At 33.1% G+C, this 25,059-nt stretch overlaps 1 protein-coding gene across 2 annotated transcripts in view; it reads right to left on the minus strand.

Moving 5' to 3' along the window:
• Window positions 1-7,353: 7,353 nt before the first annotated feature.
• LOC150104101 (F-box/WD repeat-containing protein 7-like) overlaps window positions 7,354-25,059 on the minus strand; it is a 234,683-nt gene continuing 216,977 nt past the window's right edge. For both annotated transcript variants that reach the window (XM_090396763.1, XM_090396761.1), the window contains exons 11-12: window positions 14,911-15,121; window positions 7,354-8,134 (exon numbers count right to left, since the gene is read on the minus strand). In XM_090396763.1, coding sequence (XP_090252889.1) covers window positions 7,866-8,134; window positions 14,911-15,121 — 480 coding nt within the window. In that variant the 3' untranslated portion in view covers window positions 7,354-7,865. The remainder of the gene's footprint in view (window positions 8,135-14,910; window positions 15,122-25,059) is intronic.

A 25,059-nucleotide genomic window follows, 5' to 3' on the forward strand; every position in this document is an offset into this window, starting at 1 on the left:
AAAAAAAAAAACGGAGTTTTCATTGGTTTGGTAATTAGTGTTATGCCTTTACAAAATTGGTGTGTTAGCAGTCATATACCTAGTCACTTGGGCTTAATTAAGCTTGCATTTCTTCTCATAATGAAATTTAAATTTCTGACGTTTTAATGTTTAATTCTTTACTTATTGTTTTGGATAGATGTCTTTATAATACCAATAAAAAAAAATATAAAAGTGTCGAATAACAGGTTATCCGACACTTTATCATAAAGTGTAGTTGTAGTAAAGAGTAGGTGCATTTGTACTAAACAAAACTATTTCAATTTTTCTATCAAAGTTATTTCTCCCCAGGATACAAGTTTCAGGATTTTTTAATTAAATTAGTGAACTTGACATTATTGATAAGAAGCAATTTTTATATCAGAGGAAGTGATCATTTTAAAGGATAAACTCAGATATTTTGTATTAATTATGAGTGTACTTTATTCATTATTTTATTTTAAACTTAAAAGTTTTATAAAATGCAATCTTGAATATACTAGGATATTCCATGGCATGCATCATGATGACCATTTAAAACACATTGATGTTCTTGGAAGTGATTGTTGTTCCTGCAGGTTTGCAATTCTGGTATGCAGCACTTTCCTAGGCTGATAGCTGTTTGTTAAATACATTATCCTTCTGTTTATTTAAACAGAAAGATAATTCTCTTCTTTTCTACACTGAGGATAGAATAAGAGTTCACCTAAGAATATTCCTATATAAGTTTATTAGCATTAAACTATTTCATCATAATTTTACTTTAATTAATAGGAGTTCTATATCATACATATGCTTCATTAAAAATAAAATAATAAAGTTAAATATTCTTATTGTATATATAGCCTGGAGGAAGGGCAAACCAAAACCCGAAAGAGGAGAATTTTATGAAAATCTACAAATTAGATAAAATAAAGAAATATCAAATAATAATTGGAGATTCAAACATAAGAATCAGCAATCCAGTTACTGAGGTACCAATTATTATTAACAGAAATAATTAATAAAACAGAATAAACAGTACACAGATCATAAAATAATGTGGGTAAATACCAGAGAATAATCTGTAATTGGTTAGAACTAACAGAGAAATGATACCAGACAAGAATTCTGGATGTAAGAGTAACATCAGCAGATATAGAAAGTAATCATAGGTTCTTGAAGATAAAACTAGAAAAAGATGTTGAAGAATAATTTAAAAGAAGGTTAAAAAAAAATAAAGATAGAATTATTTCAGGATGAAAGCATAAGACACTTATGCAAAATATGATCATAGAAACAATTAAAAAATGGTAATAGAAGAAGAAAATGCATCTCTTCAATATAATATAGATAAGACAGGAAAACAAAAAGTAAACAAAGTAATCAAAGATGGACACAATACATATGAGGTAAAAATCTTAGCAAAAGAAAAGAAAATTCATTTAATCAATACCTACAAGATAAATTAATTAAATATGTCACTATATCAAAAATATATAACTAAAAATAAAGATATAACATATGAAATAATAGATAAGATACAAAAAAAAAAAAAACTTTAAAGTATTTAAAGAAAGAAAATATCAAATGACTATTAAAAGAGCTTAATGCAGTATTAAAAAGGAAACTAGATAAATCCAGATAATAACTATAGAGGAATAAACATGCTTTGTACAATATTAAAAGTATGCACAAAAAAATAACTGGAAACGACATAATTGCAATCAACTGCTCACATGGTTGTCCAAGTGGCTAATATATCCATTCTCTAACCAAGCTGCGGATTTGAATCCTAGTGTGGGAATGGAGTTTGTGATTACCTTTAGGTGGGAGATTAAGTTAATCACCCAGTATAAGACTATCTTCCTGCTTATTGGAGGAGGTCTGAAAAAATTCCATGTTTGTCTGTAGGGCATGCTTTCTAAATTGTGAAATATGTAAATATATATGAAAAATAACATAATTTCAAAAAAAAAAAAAAAAAAAAAAAAAAAAAAAAAAAAAAAAAAAAAAAAAAAAAACAGATGAGGAACAAGGATTTAGTAAAAACAGATTAACAACAGAAGCAATATTTACATTAAAGCAAATAATATAAAGTCATTAGAATATACTAAATTCCCTATATATATATATATATATTTCATAGATCTAACTAAAGCATTTGATAGAATGCAATTAAAAGATTTAATAACCATATTAAAAATAACAAATATATCAAAAGAAATAACAGAACTAACCTGTGCATGTGTGCATACAGATATAACACTTCTCTAATGATTTATAGAGAACTTAATAATTTACACAAGGAACAAAACTAAAGAAATCAGACATGGAGAGATTAAGTCTCACCTTACTTAATTCAGCGATGACATAAAAGAAATAAGATGGAAAAATGTAGAACAGATTAAAAACAACAAATTATCAATAACTGAAGGTACCAGTATTATTTTTATACTGGAAAATGATTACTTAGATTCAACATAACAGCAGAAATTTCAATGAAACATGCAGAAACTATGAAAATTAAAGATGAAAACATTGAGAAAAATTAAAATAATATAATTATTATAATATTAAATAGAAACATACAATTCACAGAAAATTGGATACCAAAAAAGGAAAGAGGTGAAGATGGAGAAATGGTCTTGAAAATAACATTAAAGCAGCTAAACTTAATAGGGAAAAGATATCTGTTGATATAATTACAGTTATGAGGATACAGTCGAGAAGACATTATGAAAATCACAATCCTCTTAATTTCTTTTTGACAAAGGATTAAAGGAAGCATGCATGAACTGGGTTATCTTTTAATTGTGTAGCAGGTGATTTGTTCTTTATCTCTAATGTTGAAATGAAACCATTTGGATGTGAAAGAGATGGAAGTAGGGATGGACCAAAGATATGATCACCATTAGGCAAGAGATCAGCTTGAGCTGTTTTGAATTATGGCTGAAGTTTATTATGTGTTAGTTGGATTAGATCTAACTAAGACATAAGCTTTAGTTACTAATTATAACCTTCAATAAAGCCTCTGTAAAGATTCGTCACATTCTATACTGGATTCAAAAAGATCATTCTACTTAAAGGGCACTGTTGATACCAAATGGGCTACAAAGACTCTCCAAAGTGAATAGAGTGAGCTATTTGGATAAAGTAAGTTTTCTGCAATCAAAGGCCTTCTGTATAAGCAGAGAGAGAGAGAGATTGAGATTTTTGTTTCAAGCTAGTTGTATGTTCTACATTTCATTTCAACTTTCTTGGCTGTTGGTTATTTAGTCTAAGCCAAAAGTTATTAAGGCTACGCCATGTATTATGCTTCCAAAACATGTGTTCTCTAGCCAGCTGTTTCATGTTCTGCTGGAGAGCAATTCTCCTGAATCTTCCAATTCAGGAGAAAAATCCTTATCGTCTTCATATGAGATTTGATATTCACCATTAGACAAGAAGCCCTATAAATTTTCTTGTAATACTATCTTTCTAACTAAAGAGTGTCTTTACTACTGACTGCACTATAGAAGCATGCTTGTTGGCACTATTGAATAAAGAAAAGTCTTCATTCTGGTAAAAATTATTTTAGTAACTTCATGGGTATGAAAAGTGTTATAGGAAAGTTTATTTGGGTTATTTAGATTTAATACAGTCGCATGCTTTCATCAATTGTTTTGTGGAAGGAAAAGCTCCTGGCACCTGAAATAGTCCACTTTCAGTTTAAAATGCCTAGAAAATTTTCTTTGCATTCTTGGTGGGATGTGAAGTCTTTTTACTCACAAAGCACTTGTTTCTCTCAGACATGGCAGCACATCATCTGAGAGGAATTCTAATATGTAAGTTTCTAGTATGTAAGTATCCTCTCCTTTGGAACACCATTTTGTCTGAGTTAACTAATGGAAGACCATATAAAAACACTCGGAGAAAGCTTTCAGTATTGTATTGTATTACCCAACAAAATACTCAGCAGTTTATGAGGAAAATTGCAAATAAATAGGGTTGTTTAAACACAGAGTGGACAAGTGACCAAAACTCACATAGCAAAAAAATGTATAGGTGGAAGGAATTTATCAACATCAGTTTCATTTGCAAGTATTGGCATGTACTTGACAGATATATAAATTCCAGCTGGATAATCACTTGTGGAAGCATCCAAAGCTGAATAATATATGATATTTGACTTTCTAGTGATAAAAGGAACATTGTGAATATTTCCACATGTACACTGTGGAGATATTCAATGAGTATTGTATATCTTACTGTATATATACAATGAATATTTTATTTTTAAGTAGAGCCTAATTAAGTAGTTCAAATTCCAATAATAGGTCCATCTCAAAACTAGTCGTTCTTGAACTTTTGTCTGTGGACTAGTTCTGGATGCTGGTACAGAAAAGGAATTTAAAGCAAATGTTCTTGGAGAAGTCAACGCACAAATCCGTGCACGTACGAGGGTGGTCTGAAAGGTTCTCGGCCTAACAATGAAAAAACAAATTTATAATTTCAAAATTATTTTTTATTTTTCAACATAATCCCCCCCCCCAAGACTAATACATTTATTCCAGCAATGCTCCAGCACCATTATCCCGTCCCTGTAGTAGTTCTCAGTAAGATATCTGCAAAATCTGCTGATATACTAACTCTACAGCTAAATACAGCAAAATAAGATATCTGCAATCACCTCTTGATTCTAAGAAAAACACTAACCAGCGAGGAAGAGTTTTAGTTTTGGGAAGAGACAGAAGTCAGAGAGAGCCAAATCTGGGGAACAGAATGGACATTACAACAATTCATAGTGCAGATCCCTTAATTTTCCCATTGCCAAAACACCTTTGTGGGCAGGTGCATTGTCCCGATGAAAGATGATTTTTTGATTCTGCAAACCGGGTCTTTTCTCATGAATTTTTTCCATCTAGTCTGGTTAAAAGATCGGAATGATATTCTCCAGTTATTGTTTTACCCTTTTCAAGATAATTAATAAACAAAATGCCTTTAGCATCCCAAAACACCAATGCCATGACCTTTCCTGCTGATGGAACTGACTTTGTCTTCTTTGGCATTGAACAACTGGCTTCTGTCTACCACTGTTTTGACTGTTGTTTGGATTCTGGTGTGTAATGATGAATCCAAGTCTCATCCATAGTAATAAATCAAAGCACAAAATCAGTTTTATTCTTGTTAAAACACTCCAAGCACTGTTCAGAGTCTTTCATGCAAGTGCATTTTTGATCTGCACACAGCTTTTTCATTTGCAATTCTTCATGCAAAGTATATCCTAAACATTCTTTTGAAATGCATATAGTCTCAGCAATTTCATGCACTTTGACTCACTGGTCATCCAGTACCATATCGTCTACTTGATCAATGATTTCAGGTGTTGTTACACTTTTTGGTCGTCCTTCACGTGGATCAACTTCAAGGCCTGTATGGCCATGTTTTAACTCGGCAGCCCATTTCTTAATTGTTGAAAACGAAGGAGAAGAGTGCCCATAAACGTTTATGAACTTTGAATGAATTTCTTTTGGTGTTAAATCTTCTTTTATAAAGAATTTTATAACCGCACGATACTCAGTTTTATCCATTTCAAGGGATACATACAACACTTTTGCTTCAGGCAGCTATATAAAACAAACTACTTGACAGAATGACTGGCAATTTCACATAGATGCTTATGACAGATGTACCAACTTAGGGGGAAAAAAAAAAATCGTGCCGATAGTGTTGCTATCTAAGGTTGAGGCCGACAAGTTTTCAGACCACCCTAGTATTTTGCTGTCGAAATTCTGCACATATACTCCCACACATTAATGAGTCTCGGTGATGGCTTAAATCCCAACTAGCTCTAGATTTGCTATAGCTGCAGTTTGGCCAACTAATCTTTTCTCTATTAATAAAATAAAAATGCTAACTTTTTTTTTTTTTTTGACATTAATAAGAAGTAATTATCATAAATGTGTAGAAACCGCCATATCATATACATCAATTATATACAACACATTTATTTCAAAATAGTCTAGCATATCTTATAAAATCATCACAACCTTTTTCTGTGAAGATACATATTATACATAATATATATTAATTTAAATAAACAGCAACACAAATTGTGCTTACAAAACTACAATGGTATTGCTAATGAGATTTGTACTGCATACAAGAATCACAGTGATTGTGAAATGTCACGAGTGGCAGGGATGAAGATTCTAGTATATTCTTTTATTGCAAGTGGATTAGTGTTAGAGATTTTAGACCAGTCTGCAGACCATTTCTGAGAAGACAGCTTCCATAAGATAAACAGCTGCAGCACTTGGTCACAGATTTCATCATGCAGAAATAAAACTTGGTTTAGGAATGAAATATGCTGCACTGCTAATACTCTTTAGATATGCCTGAAAACAAGTGTGGTGAAATACTGGTATAGATAAATGTTCTGTGCTTTCTTTCTGTTTTTTTTTTTTTTTTTTTTTTTGATACTTGTACCAAAAATCGCAACAGCATGATGGGATTTACATATATAATAAAAATCAGTTATCCAAAAAAGCTTGCAGTATCACTCATGCCAAATGGGATTGCTTGAAAATTTGTTTTCATTCAAAAAACTATCAGCTTTGTTGATAATATCTGGATCTATGAATCTATAACTGGTTTTGTTATTGAATTGCAAAAATCAACTGAAAGAAAGTGCCTCTATTTCTTAGATATCCAAAATTCAACAAGTTTTGTACTAATGTAAGTTTAAAATATATTGTACAACTACTAATTTCAGAATTCTTTTGAAACAAGTTTATAAAAATCAAGAACCTCTGTCAAATTCTGTATTACATTTTTGCATTATACTCTTAAAAGTGTACATTATTCATCTTACCAATTAAAAGGATAATGTTCCTTTTATGTGCCATTTTCAAACTGAATGCAATATAATCAATTTTAAAGCATCCATACAAAATATAAGAGTTAAAAACTATCATGCTCATTCAAAACTCTGCACATTGGGGGAGCTCTACCACTTTCCCCCCCATTCAACTCTCACTTTTCCATTGATATTTACTAAATTAATTCAAAACAGAATTTATAAAAAAATGTCTTATAAGACATTTTAAAATTAATTCTTAATATGAAATTTCAAACTCACAAGAAATTTTAATTCTTTATAGCTTTAAATCAACTTTTACTTTAAATCCAAAATCAAATATACACATAAAGGTTTTATTTTATGTTGGTTAGGTCCAAAAGTTTCTCTTAATAACTCACTATTTCTGCATAAATCGACATTTATGTAAGTAAACTCCAGAATTGTTTCTCCAAGGGGAAGAAAATATTAAGCACTTTTAAAAAATATATATACTATAATAAAATCAACAACCATACCAAAAATGGCAATTTATTTACAAGATGTCCGTGTTGACAGTTTGGGTGGGAAGAAATATAAAGGACAACCACTTCATGTGTCCAGCACAAATAGACAAAACAAAGGCGAACACTAATGTTAAGAATCAAATTTTCACAGTCACTAACACAAGGCTCATTAATGTTTACATCCAAGGAAACAGTTCCATACCACAGGTTGAAATATTTTTAGTTCCATGATGGATAAGCAAACATGAAATACATAGTTATCCACTGGGTACCTTTTGACTGAATTTTAATACAAAAATCTTTAACTGGAATAGCATTTATGAAATCAATTTCCCATTAACAGTCACAGCTGTCTTTGACTTCACCCAGAGATTCGTCATGTGGCACAGAATATAAGCTTTTTTTTTAGGCAAAGATTAACTAGAAGTCTGTTGGAAAGTTTGCATCTTGGCAGTCAAATCTTGAAATTTAAATTTCTAGCTTTTAATAAAAGTCATTTCATAGTTCTAAATCTACCGCCATCATTTTGAGTCCACATCAAAGTCTAATACGAGAAGCTTTGTTTCTTCTGTTCCATTTCGACTACCAACAGCACAAACAAGCTTGGTGGAAGATGCTCGTATCCGCCACACAACACCACCACTTCCTCCACTTTCTAAAGCTACTATGTTACGCAAAAATTCACCGGTCTTCAAGTCCCACAGTTTTACTGTTCCGTCATCGGAAGAGGTTATGACAAACTTATTGTTGAACTGAAGACTGGTTACTGCACTCTGATGCTTATTTGCGCCTGAAAAAACAAAATAACAACTAATAAATAAATAGAAAGCTGATTTAGTCAAGTAAAGAAAAAATAGAAGTCAATTTTAGAGAAAAGCAGTAAAAAACATATTGAGAGAAAGAAAAGTCATTATGCATGCTATAAGCATTGTACAATTGATTTTTCTTTTCTAAAAAGTTTTAGAAATGTACATTTTTCTATATACATACATATAGGTAAATCTACTTTTACTTGCTTTTTTGTTCTTTAGTAAAATTTTGTTTATGTTCTTTGATTCAGCATATGATATTTAACATTTAAACAATTTTCTCTTTTTTTTTATCTTGAAAAACTTACTATACACCCAACTATAAAAATATTATTCAAGAAAAAACGGGAGTTCAAACATAAGGACTAAACTTTGTTTCTAGTAAAAAATACTGATTCAATTAAGGAGGCAGCCAAAAAAAGAAAGTATATTAAAAGTTCTTAGCAAGTGTTTCAGAGATGACATTTTGTATGTCTGGTAATCATTTCCTATCCTGCTGTTTAGATCTCTAACACGGACACACTTTTCTTTTTTTGTGTGTAACAGCCGTTCTTCTCTAATGCCTTAAAAAATTCCTCCACTTCTTCTTTAGGAGAGTCTTCTATGGGTCCACAGGCACAAATAAGTCTCATTATCCAATTTCCCATTTTGAAATTTGTCCAAATAACTCTGCTTGAAACTGGCTGCAAATCAAGAAGTTTATCTTTGTGTTTAGTGTTGAATGCTATCACTACTGCTTCCTTTTCATGATTACTTGCCCATATATAGCATCCAATATTTATTATTTTGCATGATGTCAACTATTTAGTCTTCTTTGTCTCGGAAGATCAATTACCCTGCATAGCATATCTGTAATTTTTCTGCAAGTTCAACTTCTTTTCCACTGATGATTCTGGTGTTTATCTTGAATTCTGAATGATGCTGAGTTTCAGTAGCTGACTTTTCACTGTTTGCCTTTGGTTTAAGTCAACATAACCTCATTCATTCATTCAGTATCCAATGGATACCTACTAATAAGGTGCTACCCATGAAGGTCAGGATTGGACATTAGGTCAAAAGCCATAGTTGGTCTGCATTCCTGAAAGGTACGTGGAGGTCTCCTCCTAGTTGTCTAACTTTGACCCTTTAAGTGACTTCTGAACCAAACTGAATAATATAAATTATTCTTATAAGAATGAAGGTCTTCAAACTCCATTCCACTCCAAATTCTTTACATTTGCCAAGCCTTGGGTTTCTCCAAAAATTGTGCCAAGACAGTCCAAAAAAAAAAAGTATTCAGAATATCACAAGCAGCTCAAAACCAAAATTTCCACCATCCCACAGAGAATACATGGTAGCATACAACAGCTGCAAAAAGACTATTAACAAATACAAATGGGGCCATTTAAAAGGGCTAAGCAATCTGATCCCTTCCCCAAGCCATTAGGTGCAACTTCTATCCATCCAAATTTCCGTAATACTATTTTCAATACTATTTTTTTTTTTAAATAACAGTTTCACATATATAAAGAAAACTAGAATTTATTAAATACACTTATATATTTTGCTCAATGTAACATGAGCATCATTCAGGTAGAAAGCAGAGGAATTGGTTATAACTTTTAAAATATGAACACACAAATGAGTCATACAGCATGTGCATACTTCCATGTGTTTTGGTCACAGCTGTGTGAGGAGGAGGAAACACTATTAAACTTCTAGGAAAGCAGGTATAGTTATGTAATTTAAAAAAAAAAAAAAAAAAAAATATATATATATATATATATAAATAATTAATTGCAATTACTTCCCAAAACTTAGAGATAGGTATACTTTCTATTTGATTAAGATTAGGATGGATGTAAGGCTTCACACAATTCAAGAAATAGATGACCAAATTTAAACCTATTGTAGTGCAACATCTTTGATTCTAGTGAATTCTGTGTTTAGTTCAATGGCATGAGAAGCAAGGTCTAACACTTCTGATTACAGAAAATCTTGATGTTCTTGGATTCAGATCTCAGCAGAATGGCCAGTATGTCCAAAGTAGCAAAGTTGGCATGAACAGGTATTTGATAAACAGCAGGCAAGGGCAGAGGTGATAATTTATTCTTAAAAGGTAAGAAAAAAATATATATATAATTTTGGGATGGTTTAAAGGCAGCATACAGATTATATTTGCAGAAAATCCTTGCTACTTGTTAAGAAGTCACTTTAAGGTAGGGTGTGCAGATTCTTTTAACATCAGATTGCAGTCTGACAGTCTGATAATTATCGATTATTTTCTGCATCATGGTTTCATTATAACCATTAAGTGATAGTTTTATTTTATTTAATTTTTCAAATAGAAGAGAGAAAAACAAATTTTGTGTGCTTGGTGCATGAGGCTTTTGATAATACCTGTCTTTTGTGAAGAATGATGATGTGAAGCTGCATCGATATATATCTGCCTGTGAAGGATGGCTTACTGTAAGCAAAAAAATTCAACATTATAGGCAGAGTTATGATGTATTAAGGTATCTAGAAAGGGAAGACTGTTGTTAGATTCCCACTCAATAGCAAACTTGATGCGAGTGCACAAGGAGTTAATTTTGTCCAAAAACTGAAGTACAAGGCGTACCCCAAAATAACTGGAATCTGAACTTGGTGCACATACGTTTTCTAGTTATGGATGCTGCTGCTGCTAGGCATTGCTATTACTACTGCTTCCTTTTCATGATTACTTGCCCATATATAGCATCCAATATTTATTATTTTGCATGATGTCAACTATTTAGTCTTCTTTGTCTCGGAAGATCAATTACTGGTGCAGAAAACTGTGCCAGTTTTCTGCACCAGTCTGGCAAGTGACATCATTCTGTGTGAACTAGTTCATTGTTCTGAATGCTTTTTTGTTAGTGCTTACAAGCAAGTTTAGCAATTTTGCAATGGCTGACTACAAGGAACAGAGAGTGTGCATGAAATTTTGTTTTAATTTTCCTTTGGGTAAAATGCAGGTCTATGAGTGGTTTTTCTGTTTCAAAAATGGGGACATGTCAGTTGAAGACCAACCACAATCTGGCCAACCTTCGACAAGCAGAAATGATGAAAGCATCAAAAAAGGTTTGTCAGGCAATGAAGATTGTTGAAAGACCATTGAGCAAGTTTCTAAAGAGACAAATTTGTCATGGAGTTTGTGCCAGCGAATTTTAACAGAAGATTTGCATTCCTTGGAATGCATGTCTGTGCAACAGTTCTTGATGAAAAACAACATGGTAGTTGTTCCCCACCCTCCCTACTCATCCGATCTCTCTTTCTCTCTCTCTCTCCATGCGACTTTTTTTTTTTTTTTATTATTACCACAGATAAAGAAAACCATTTAAGGGCAGCGATTTGTTGATGTGGACAAAGTGAAAGAAAAGTCACTGGAGGCCATAAACATTAATCCAGCTTAACAGTTCCAGAAATGTTTACAGCAGTGGGAAAAAATGTTGGGACAAGTGCATTGACTCACATGGAGAGCACTTTGAAGGAGACTAGAATGTGGTATTATAAACTCTAATGATTTTTTAATTTTTTTTAATTTAAAAAAAAAAAAAAAAAAATTCTGGTTATTTTTGGGTACCCTCTCGTAGTTCTGTTTCAGAGACATTGTCAACAAAATGTAACCAAATATGAGGTCGAGGAGAAATGGTGTTAAAAATTCAATCCTTTAAGTGCTCCATGAAGTAACTAGCAAAGTAGATGATATAGGAGTGCCCATCACAGCACCTTTGATATGTTAAACCAGTTCATTTTGCCAAGGAAAGTAACTAGCATTCTTAGTAAACAAAAATAATTTAACCGTGTCATCAGGATAATCTCCTTGTAAAAGTTGTAGAGTTTCTTGGGGTGGTATGCTTGTAAACAGAGAAATCACGTCAAATAAAACATAATTTCACACTCTTGAAGATGAATATTTTAATTTATTTTTAGAAGTCAAAACTATTTTTAATATAAGAGGTGGTTTTGCCAGTGAAGTTTCATAGAAGACAGAAAAGAAATATAAGTAGGAGATCCTATGTAAGACATTACACTACAATCAGTTTAAATTTCGTCATCTATTTCTCAAATTGGGTGAAGCTCTACACTATCATTCTAATCTTAATCGAATCGAACAGACTGTATGCCTATCTGCAAATTTTGGGAAGTAATTGTAATTAATTATTTATATATATTTAAATTACATAACTATACCTGTTTTCCTGGAACTTTAATAGTGTTCCTTCTACTCACACAGCTGTGACTGAGACACATGGAAGTAGGCATATGCTATATGACTTGTTCTTATGCTCATATTTTAAATGTTGCAGCCAATTCTGCTTTCTCGCTGAATGATGCTCATGTTAAATGAGAAAAATATATAAGAGTATTTAATAAATTTTAGTTTTCTTTACATGTGTGAAACAATCATTTAAAAAAAAAGAGTATTATGCATGTCCCTATTAAATGGCTGGTAACTGATTCAGATTTCTATCTCTCTCACTTCTCCTAACATCATTCTTTGCTTCTAATTTCTGCATTTATGATGAAGGCAAAGTATCCCTGATTTCACCATCTCAGAAAGACATCAAGAGAATCCTGAATAGCTTGGAAGCAAACAAAGACAATGGTATTTGGTGAGAAGAACATGAAACAAAAGATATAAGTGGATGGAATTGATATAGAAAATGTAGAACAGGTTACATATTTGGGAAGTAAAATGACATATGATTTGGACTGCAAAAAAGAAATAAAGATCAGGATTGCAAAGAGAAGAACAAATCTGAAAGCCATAGATAACATCTGAAAAAGTAAAGTGATCAGCCTGCAAACAAAACTAAGAGTGCTGGAAACATGCATCTTTAGTGGGGTACTGTATGGATCCGAAACGTGGGTTATAAATAAGGAATCAAGAAAAAGAATTTTGGCATTTGAAAGAACTTGTTACAGGAAGATTCTAAGAATAGGATGGTTACAGGAAATCACAAATGAAGAGCTCTATCAGAAGATGCAACTAAAGGAGAATCTAATGCAGAAGATTATAAAATGGAAGCTGCAATTATTTGGACACATTTGCAGAATGAAAGATAAAGACATTCATGTTTGGTATTATGGATGGTGTAAACAGGAGAGGTAGACTATACAGAGAATGGATAGACGACATAAAGGACTGGTGTGGAATGGATGTACAGAAACTGCGATACTGTGCACTGGACAAAGAAAGGTGAAAAAAGATAGTGAAGGAGGCATTGGACACAAGATTATAAAATGGAAGCTGCAATTATTTGGACACATTTGCAGAATGAGCCTATGGTTTGATGATGATGAAACAAGTTTTTAGGGACCTGATGCCCCCCCCCACCCCCCAAGTTGTGCTAAAAACTTGTACTCCAGAATTATAACTTCCTATATCATCTTTTGCAATCTTTCATACTCAACTACATCTGTCATCTACCCTACAGCATGGAAATAAGCCTACATTCAACCCATCCCAAAGAAAAGAGATCCAAGACAGCCTTCAGCCTTCAATCATCCCATTCATTCAATGGGCTGTTCTATCGATAATAGAACATCCCACTGATAATAATGGAAAGTCATTGATGGTTAACTTTTTCACCACTTGAAAACTCACCATTTAATAAGTGACCACCAATATAGATTCTGCCTATCTCACATCCACAGCATATTATCATGTCAGAATCACCCATCAACAGACACAAGCTATGGAAAGATTCAGTGAAACCAGTGTGATGTTGCTCTAAACTTTTCCAAGGCATTTGATTAACTCGATTAACTTCACAACTCGACTGCCTATTTTCTCTCTGGCTGTTCATTATGTGAACAGCCAGAGAGGAACAAATATCAATATCAATAAATTCCAACAAAACAAATATCAATAAATTCCATCAGGCCAGAACCCAGTAATAATCTGCCTTGGTAAGGTAAAGCATTCAGCATCTAACTGAATAATGAATGAACAAGGACTGACTGGCAGTGTGAGACTTAACTAACCTCAATGAATCCCATTGGCCTAACAGTGGTGTACTATGGTAATATATTATTAAAAACCAAGATGGATAGCAGAAATCCTATCTAAAAAGCTCTATAGCTCAATAGAAATCAAAGTTTGAGATGGTATCAGTAATTTCTTTATTTAAATGTGAGTCCCACCCATGAAAGACTAATGGAATCTATCTATAATTGTACAACAGTATCATGGGAGGGGCTGTGGATTAAATAATCTGGAAACTGTACTCTAGAGACCAAACAGAAAATTTTCCAGCCTCCAGGCCTCTAATATATAGGGTAGTCCTCTCACACTAGGTGATGGATGAAATTATTAAATTCTTCTCCTATCTAAATATGTAAAGTATCAACAGAAGAGAAGGGGAGCCAGTAAAGGAAACATAAAAAGAGATTTCCATTCAGTGAGAACAATTTTCACATCACTGTATGCAGCATGTAATATACAGTTTACATATAACTGTTTATACAGCCACTTCAAATAATGCAATGTTTTAAAACTATGGAATGGCTTAAGAACCTATATAAATAATGGTGGTAATGTAATACTATTAATACTAGTGGTAATAACACATTAGCATTATTACATTAACACCAGTATTAATGTTGGTTCAAACATTATTTTTCAATTGGCTGGAAAACGTTTGAAATTTTCACATCTCATATAAACACTTTAATGTCAATGAGATTTCATTGTCATTCTGGTGGCAGGGAAGGGGAAGGTACAAAATCAGAATAATAAGTTTGCGCTTACCTGCAAGAGTCTGCAGACACTGTCCTGTTGTGATATCCCACACTTTCACAGTTGAATCAGCATTACCCGACACTAGGATGTTATTTCGAAGTTCCATTCCAGAGGTAAGAGACTGGTGGCCCATAAGAGTATGTTTACAAGATCCTGTTTCTACATCCCACACTCTAATGGATGTATCCAGTGAGCCACTGACCACATGAATGCCATCAAACTATATTAATAGGAAATACACTGTAAAAAGTGCATGATACAACATTTTAGAGTTTAATTAACACACTGCTGAGTATGCTAGTAAAACACTACTGATAATGATATGTACTTTTTTTTTTATTTTTATTTTTGCAGTATAACCTCAATAGTATGCCCCACAGATTAGTTAATCTAATAGTCGACCCTCTTTTCAAATTCTCACCATTCTCTTAGATATTTACTAAAAGATTTTAATTGAAAAGGATTTGTTTTTGAAGAAAAACTTTACAAGGACATCATATAATGACTTCCCTAGAACAAATTATTTGTGTACATTAAAGTAGCATGCATGAATCATAGCTAATGCTTCATTTTCATTTAATATGAAACTTAAAATTATATGAGAAATGGTAATGCATCTGATATCATTTAATAAATCTTGATGTCAATCAACTGAAATACAGTAATATAAGTTACACAGATAGGTGGATCCCTGATGGACTCAAAGAAAACATATTTCAACCAAAATTATTAAAGAAAATGCAGAATTAAATGAAACACTTCGAATGTATAATATGACTTTGATTTTGTTTTGTCAATCTTCCAAATCTTTGTCTATCATAATCTAGTATCTAGATTTTTTGATCCAAATCATATCTCTATACTGGGAATTCAGAGACGGTGGGCATCCATTTATTATCATTAATTCTTCTTCTTCATCAGCCTTTTTCTCTCCAATGCTGGATGAAGGCCTCCATATAATTTTACACAAATTCTATCCTATCTTGATCTCTTCTACACTACTGAGTTCAAGCCATCTCCTTTAATCTTATCCTCCTAATAGCTCTCTTTTAATTTCTGAAGTATCATTCAGATATTATCTTTGTCTATTTTTGAGTATTACTTCTTGCAAAATGACCTATTCAATGCTAATTGAATCTCTGTTTGACTGTTGTTACAATCTCAATCTCTCCCTCTCTAGTCTGAGCTCTATCTCAAGTATTGCACTTTCATTCTTGAATGGTAATATCAAGCAGTGATCTTCATTTTTCTCTAGGCAGTCCTCAACTTGCCTGTCAATTTTTTGGTCAATGTCCATGTTTCACTTCCGTATGTTACGTTCAGAAGTATACAACTGGTGAATATTTTTAAGGCAGACCAGGTTGCCCCCTTTTGAGCATTTCATGGCATTTTCCAAAGATTATCCAACCAAGTTGAATTCTTTGTGTAGCTCTTTCTCACAGCATCCCACACTGTAATCATTTGTCCTATGATTATTTAGGAGAAAAAATTTGCAGTAAGAGAATTTCATGATCAGTGAGCAAATGGGGAGCAATTTTTTTCTCCTAATAAATTATCTAAATAGTGATTTATTATTGTTATTATAATGACACAATATATATTCTAGTAAAAAATATAAATTAAAAATGCATTCCTGACCTTCCCCCCCCCAATAAAACATGCATATTAAATTAAACACAAGTGAATGCACTTTGATTAAAAAAAATAATAACTCCAAATTTAAATGAAACATCTTTTTTTGGGAACCTAGCCAAAATATAATTAACACTATAAAAAATACTGAAAATTATAGCAAAAAAATTAAATGAAAAAAAAAAAATGTTTTCTTTCGTAGCCTGTAAAACAAAACATTTATGTAACAGTTTGAGCAGATGAGTATTTAAGCTTAAGTGCTGATTAACGGAATGAATTCAATGAACAATGCTGTACCTTCATTGATGCATAGGGGGAGGGGGGGGGGGCTATATGAGAAACTCAATTATTTAAATGCTATTTTCATAGTTGCTCTACCTATTTTTGAGAAAAAAAAACCTCCTGCTTGCCTGATGCTGTTTTTGATATATGATAAGCAGTAAAAAATTTTTGTATGCCCAATGTGGAGGCAACAGACACTTGACATTCTTCTGAAAGCAGAGAGCGCAAGTCATGCTTTTCCTGAAGAACAAAATCACTTTTTTTGCTTATCTCATTAAGGATAAACACCTATGGCCCAATACAAGAATCAATTCCTAAACAAGCTTTGAATGTTCTATCATGGTCAAGGTCATATGAAAAAAAAAAAAAAAAAGACTTCAATATGTGTAACTTCATCAGTGAGTTATTATTAAATTTGTCAATACATTTAATTCAAAACTAAAGAAAAATAATATTTTTTTATCCTACGTATATAAACATACATATCTCATTAGTTAACATAAAGGAAAATTTGTACTGCGAAGATTTTTTTTTTTTTTTGTTAGCAGATGCCCAGAGAGAGATAAATGCAAGAAAGCTGTGCAACAATAGCTAAACAAAAGTTACAATATAAACACGATGGTGAGAAAATGTTCTCGAGACTACTGGGAAAAGGGGGGGGGATCAGGAAAAAGTACTGTAAAAGGAATCAGAGATGATAAAAGTGACATAAAAACTGAAAATGTTCTGAACATTTGGAGTAATTACTTTTACTGTTAAATTAAAACATTAAGTGCAGAAGAGTGGTGGAAAATATTAAAGAGGAATGCAATCAGGAGTACATATCAATAATCGAGGAATTAAAAGATATCAGACTGAATGAAAGGTGGCTTGAGTAGATGACATCTCAGAAATGCTCAAATATGTAAGTATTTTACAGTGGCTATACTGCATAATTTGGAAGGCCTAGCCAGAAAATCATATCCCTGATATGTAGGGGACAGCTGTCATAGCATCTATCATCCATAAAAAATTGAAATAAAACAATGTGAGAATAGAATTTTCTTACTGAATGTTCCAAGTAAGATTTATGCAAGGATATTTGGGAAAAAAAAAAAAAAACATAGAAGAGAATCTCAGGACCGAACAAGCTAGGTTCAGGTAAAATAATATGGATTAACAGGATCAGATTTTTACTTTAAGAAAAATAGTGGAGAAGTAATGGGAACATTCTTGGAAAATCCTGATCTTTAGATAGTGCATTCCCAGGTGGTGAATGGGGAATCCCATCAGATATCATAGGGGGGTCCAAATATATTGAATAAGGACCTGTGGATCAACAGTGCCCTAGGGTCCACTAGATGGATTTGCTCTCTTCTTCCACTTTGAGATGGACCCTTCCTTTTTTACCTTTTTGTACTTGGGGACTTCAATAGAACTAATCAAAAAATTGGGGATTTAACAGCTGGACCTTTTGGTGAAGATGTAGAAAATACTAATGGTAAAAGATTGATTGCACTGTGTGAAGCACAGGAATGCTAGTTGATGAATTCATACTTCCAGCAGAAAGATATGCAGTGTTCCCTCGATATTTGCAGGGGATGTGTTCCAAGATGTATTGTGAATAGCAAAAATCCCCAAATAACTGTGCCCCCCCCCTCCCTGGTTACTCCCTTCTTAGAAAAACATTTTATTATTATTATTTAAAGTAAATGTTGGTTGGTTGGTTTATTGACACAAGAACAGCAAAGGTTACAGCAGTACACAAGGGAAGTAAATGTACACCCAACTGTCTGTCAGTGTTCAGTGTTTAATAGAAGGTCAGTGGGTCATTTCTTCAACACCTTATTTTAAGGGATATTTTCTTTCTAGTAAATGCTAATAAAATAAAAATAAGAAAAAAATTATTATTAAATTTTTCAATGCATTTAAATCAAAACTAAAGAAAAATAATATTTTTTTTATCCTACGTATATAAATATACATATCTTATTAGTTAACATAAAAGAAGAATTTAAATAACTTTCATGGCTTACATATGTAACAAAAATTACATAGCATTTTATTCAAAAATGCCAATATATTTTAATCAATATTATGTGGACATCATAAAGGAGACACACCCTTAACTACATTCAAAACATGAATCATAATAATGAGTCATAAATCAGGCATATATTAGCATGTCTCAGTTGCAGTTGAAATATATGCTATTACACTATTAGAATCCAAAGGAACAATTGTAAAACGTTGCATAGATAAAAATAATTTAAAATATCAAGAGAAAGAGTGATGTGGTTTCATTGTGGGAATGTAAATTTTATAGAAACTTCGAAAGTTTCAAAATTTTGACCAGAAATCTTATGAAAATGCAATCCTCAGCATTGGAGTTGCCTTGCCTTAGTTTGCAATACTTGAAAGACATGAGCACTGCCCAAGTGTCCATATTTTTGCCATTTATTAGTGTATTCGATAAACGCTTCACTGACCTGATAGCTGTTTCGAACTGGTTGGGTCTCTTCAGACCGGCAGAAACCTTAAGAACAAAAACTTTCATTCAATACTAAAGAAATCTGATGTCAGAATATTTTTTAAGGATTTTATGATGTTGTTGTTGTTGTGCGGGCTTCCCCAATTTTCCTCAACTGTCCCTTAGGACTGGTTGAGGTTGTGCCCTCCAATGAGGGACTTTTAAAATATGTATTTTTGACTGTAGATCCATGTGTTCATAAGCTGGTTTGCCTGTTCTGAGGGAATAAAAAAACCAGAGTTTCCAGCATGTCTGGTTTCTTTCGACTAAAGATGAGTCGAAAGAAACCAGATAAAGGTTCCTCATGTCATAGACAGGAATCGAACCCAGGTCTTTCCAATCAAAGAACTTTGTCTATACCGACTGAGCTACGGAGACTCTTTTATGATGTTGTATTTTTCATAAGTGAATCCTTTTCTCATAAGGAAAGAGCAAGCGAAACCTTTATTAATGCACTAATATTATAAAAGATGAAATATATGGACACTAATGTCTTTTAAGTAGTGAAGCTAAGGCAACTCCAATGCCAAGGATTGTATTCTCATAAGCTCTCTGGATAAAATATCAAATCTTTCCAAGTTTCTATGTACACTTTGAAATAATGTTGGACCTTTAATATCCACTATTTCTATATAACTGACATCATCGAAATGAAGCCATGTGGCTCTTTCTTTTGATAATTACTATTACACACCAACCAAGAGTTCATTTATGAAAAATACAACTCTCTAACATCAAATTTCTTTAGTACTGAATGAGAGTTTTTGCTCTCTTAAGGTTTCTGCCTTGAGAGAGCTCTTGAGCTTCTGGGGATTGATATTTTCTGGTGAACACTTTTTCCTGGGATATGAGCAGTTCTGCTGAGTGGTAGGGTGAGCCCGTCACTGAATAGAACCACCGCTGAGTAGCGAGTTCAATGATACTTCGGGTCACTGGTTGAATTTAGAGTGATCCGGGGGATCATCTAGTTTTTGAAGAAGATCCTTTGCTTATACAGTGGTCTCTGAAGAGAACCAACCAGCTGCCAGAGAAACCTTTATCAAACGCATCAATAAAAGGTGGATATATGGATGTGGACGTTTGGGCAGTGTTCATTTCTTTTAAGTAGTGCAAGCTAAGGCAACTCCAATGCTGAGGATTGTATTCTCATAAGTGCTCTGGTCAAAATTTCAAAATATTTGGCTTTGAAATAATGTTGGATCTTTAATATCCTTTATTTCTATATAATTTAAGATATTAATTAAAAAAAAAACTTATGAACAATTAACAGTGATCACTTCCCAAAATTTGGATACTGGAATACAGTCTGATCAGTTCAGGTTCGGATGATTTTGTACCATTCACGGAAAAGACTATCAAATTTGAACTTGCTCAAATGAAGTTTTGTCTGCTTCCACAGAACTCCATGCCTAGTGTCAATAGAGAAGCAGGGCCAGACTTGCTGGATTCCAAAAATGTAATATAGTCTTGATGTTCTCTTCAATTCTAATCAATGCAGAATGGCCAGTCTGTCCAAAATAGTGCAGATGACATAAGCAGGGTATTTGATAGACCTGGTAAGGAAAATAGGTGGTAAAGCATCCTTTGTAGATGGTAGAAGACAGTTTCCAAGGTGGTTTGAAGGAAGAGTATAGATTGAATTTACAAAGAATCCTTGCTATTTGTTACAGGGCTTCTTTAAGGTGGGGTATTGAAATTCTTTTCACATCGGATTATAGTCTGGTATAAGGATGATAATTATCAATAATTTTTTGAATGGCAGTTTTGTAGTATCCATTACATATATTGCTTTTAATTTTATTCAGTTCATCTAACAAAAGGAAATCAGAGGAGCAGATCGTATGAGCTCTGTGCACAAGACTTGATAATGGCCATTTTCAGTGATGAATGATGGTGAGAGGATGAGTGAACGTATCTGCAATTTTTTTTAAAATGAATAATTATTTAAATTTTTTATTTTATTTACGCAACTTTCTACAATTGTTCCTTTGAACTCTAATAGTGTATTATACTTCAGCTGCATCTGAAACACAAGCTGAAATGCACATGATTTATGACTCATTATTGTGATTCATGTTTTGAATGTAGTTAACAGTCTGTCTCCCTGATGATGCCCATGTAACTCTGGATGAAAAAAATATATTGGAGTTTTTGAATAAATTTCTATATAATTTTTGCTACATGTGTAAGCCTTGAAAGTCATTAATAATTATATATAGTTTTACATCATGCTGTACACTATAAATCAAGTAAAAACATTAATTTTTTTAATGAAAAAACAGTGTTATAGGGAGATGCTTCTTCATTTTGTTGTATAGTATGGTGTATAGTGCAAATGTCTGTTCCAATTCTTGACCAATTTCCATCGAAGGATCTAATTCATGGATTTTTGTGCTTCAAATTTTTTAGTCTTTAAACAGATCTGCAAGACTAGCATCCATTGGTCGCTTTCACCTTTAAATTTCTTAAAGACAATCTTCTTTTAAATCCTTCAAACCAACCTTGACTGGCAGTGAAGATTTTTTTGTAGAACTTTCAGAAGATGATCCTTCTCCACCTTGTTCCTCATGATAATGGTTATAAAGAGATTTTGCTTTTTCTCTTAAAATTGTCAAATCAATTGGCAATCCCTTTTTCATATTGTTTTTTATCCACACACATACATACTCAGCACTGTTTCCATTGTACTTAACACTTTCTTTTGCTGTACATGAGAAACAATCTTTACCTTCTTTGGCACACTAGCTGTAAAACAAGTGCAGATTTCCTTCTCCTTTTTTATAAATTACATTAATGGGTCTACATTGTAGACCCATTAATGCCATATATCTTCCCTATAGATGTGAAAGATTTTAGATCTTTAATCTTATCTAAAAGTTCCACTTTCTCTACCAGTATTGAGAACTTTTTTCTTCTCTTGGTTCAAATAAATTGTCATATTTAGGTCCCATTTTTAGTAGATAAGGATTTAAAAGAAAATTTAAAAAAAAAAAAAAAAAAAAAAAAAAACAGAAGTGCTCATGGAAGACAACATGCAAATGGCATAGTAATAATCTCACAACTGATGAAAAACTCGACTAGACCAGCCTGTGCCAGTGCCTTACTGATGGTAACATGCACATATATACAGCTGTATGTGTGTGTGTGCAGCATGTATATAGAAAACAGACTAAACACATGCATCATGCATGCCAGATCCTGAGCAGATCCATGCAAGTGGTGGTGGTGGGAGGGGGGGCTTCTGCAAACAATTCAAACTGTAAAAAGCAAGGGATCACAGTATATAAATTTACTTGGGTTCAGCATACAAGAGGTTTATGTCTATTATCAACCACACAATTACAAAACAACAACAGAGATGCTGCATTGTAAGGGAAATGCGAGTATTGAGAGTTACAGAAGGTGGCACAGACCACTACCTATTACTTGTGTAGATAACTGTGCCTGGAAGAAACAAAAGGAGAAAAGAGCAGGATGATGACTTCAAGCTAAAGGAACCATGATATATGGTCAATCTTCTTCAAGAAATGTGATTAGAGGATTGTATACAAGTAGGATCAATCAAAGATTGAATGCATGTGGAATCCATAATCATATTAAAAATGTTGTTCATGAGGCAGCTTAGGAGGAACTTGGCTTTGAAAGGAATTTGAATCACAGTAAGGTGGAATGGATGACAGGAGGTGTTGAGACTATCACTGAGAAGGACAAAGCTTGACTTAGTTCTGGAAGACAGTAAGATTGGGAAAAGTATCAAGTTATTAAGAGAAAAGTGAAAAAAAATTGTACAAAAAAGTTAAGCAAGAATGTTGAATCACAGTTTGTTCTGAGATTAATTGCTCGTTATATAACAAGTCTGCTCAGGCATGGAGGATCATGAGCACATCAAACTGTAGATTACATCCAGAGAGGTTAATACCTATGGCAGCCTGGATGAGTCATTTTAATGATCTTCTGACGGAGAATAGGAAGGAATACATTGAGGGAGATAGAGATGGTGATTTGAGGATACAGAAGCTAATGGATCCATTTCTGGAAGATGAGGTACAAGATGTCCTAGTAACATCACATAATGGGAAGGCAGCTGGCCCAGGAGTACCTATGGAATTGTGGAAGTATAGAGGTGACCAGATGCCAAGAATAATAACAGGAATGTTCAATGAAGTTCTAGAAGAAGATATAATTTCTGATGAGTGTGATGGCTACCTCATATGAACAAGCTGGCTTTACTGCTGAAATATCTTGCATTGATAATATTTTCATCATAAAACAGATCAGAAAAAAGAATGGCCAAAAGACAGGAACATACTTGATTTCAATGTCCCTTGAAAATGCCTATGATTCAGTTCTCATTAGCAGATTCTGGGGTTCAATGAAGAAGATGAATGTGAGTGAGTCAACCATCAGTTTGATTTAGAAGATGCAGAGAAGCTGTTAAGTGTGAGGAAATGGTATCAGCTGAGTTTGTAATATCTAAAGGTCTGAGACAAGAATGTGGGATGTTACCCACCATGTTTAAGGATTTGTAACATCCCTTAACCACCTTACCAGCCATTAAAGATCAAATACAAATCCTCAAAAGCTTCATATCCATCATAAATTTCAATGTAATATCAATTGTATTACAAATTTAATATGCACTTCACATCCATGGTAATGTGGACGTATATATACGTCCTGGCCGGTAGAGTGGTTGAACAGCCTTGACATGTTGGAATGCTTCATGTAGAGCTATGAGAACTGAGAATGGAAACGGTGTCATTTATTCATTCCCTATTGTTTGATGATGATCAAGTGATAATTGCTCAAGATCAGGATGTTTTAATTTTAAGATGAGCAAACTGGTTGATAAACTGGGAAGTTTAAAAGTAAATTTTACCTTCTCTGGTGGTTGGCAGAAATTAAGATCTTCTAGTCGGTAACATCAAGGCAGTAGATCATTTCAGATACTTAGTATCTATTAAGTCAGGATCATGTGAGAAAGATGTAGATGACCATGTTAACCAAGCCCATAATATTATTAAGCAACTGAATGGCTATGCCATAGAGTTGAAATATCTGGCAAGAAACTAAAAATATGCTACTCCAAATGACAATAGAGAGAGAGTGTTCTGATATATGGGGCAGACTTTGTCTTAAGCCATCCATCTCCAGATGGATGGCTTAAGACAAAGTATGTGTATATCTCACCTTCAAAGAATTCAGAATGAAATCATCATTTAAAGATTGAATTTGCAAGAAAATGTGATGGACAACTTGGAACTTGGGTATGTTCAACAGATGCCACAGAAGAGATGGCTCAAGAGAGTGATGAATTGGTCACCACTAGGAAGATATAACAGCCTTGACTTACATGGAGAAGAGGAGATGTAGAGGCAATGTGAGCCAAAGGGTTGCAAAAAGGTTCCTGGAATGAACGTTTGCAATGGAGAAGAGGATCACAAGGCAGCTGCTGAACTGTGGAAACACCTTTAAAAGTAAAAGTAAATAATGAGAATATAACAAAGATCTGGAAAAGGAGTACAAGGTGCTAAGAGAAAAGCTGTTCAAAATACTACAAATATATGGGATAAAATGGTACATTGTAAAGCAGCAATTAGAACTGCAGAAGGCAGATAGTTTGATGCAAAATCTCTGTTATTCATGTTATTCATTTATATTATGGATTTATGTTATGAAGGAAACTGGCATTAAAACTGATATCAAAATAGGATATTCAACTCAGCTCTTTATGC

This window comes from Typopeltis vanoorti, chromosome 8 (genome assembly GCF_054136105.1).
Source record: "Typopeltis vanoorti isolate ZY-2024b chromosome 8, IOZ_Tvanoo_1.0, whole genome shotgun sequence".
In the NCBI taxonomy this organism is placed as follows: domain Eukaryota; kingdom Metazoa; phylum Arthropoda; class Arachnida; order Uropygi; family Thelyphonidae; genus Typopeltis; species Typopeltis vanoorti.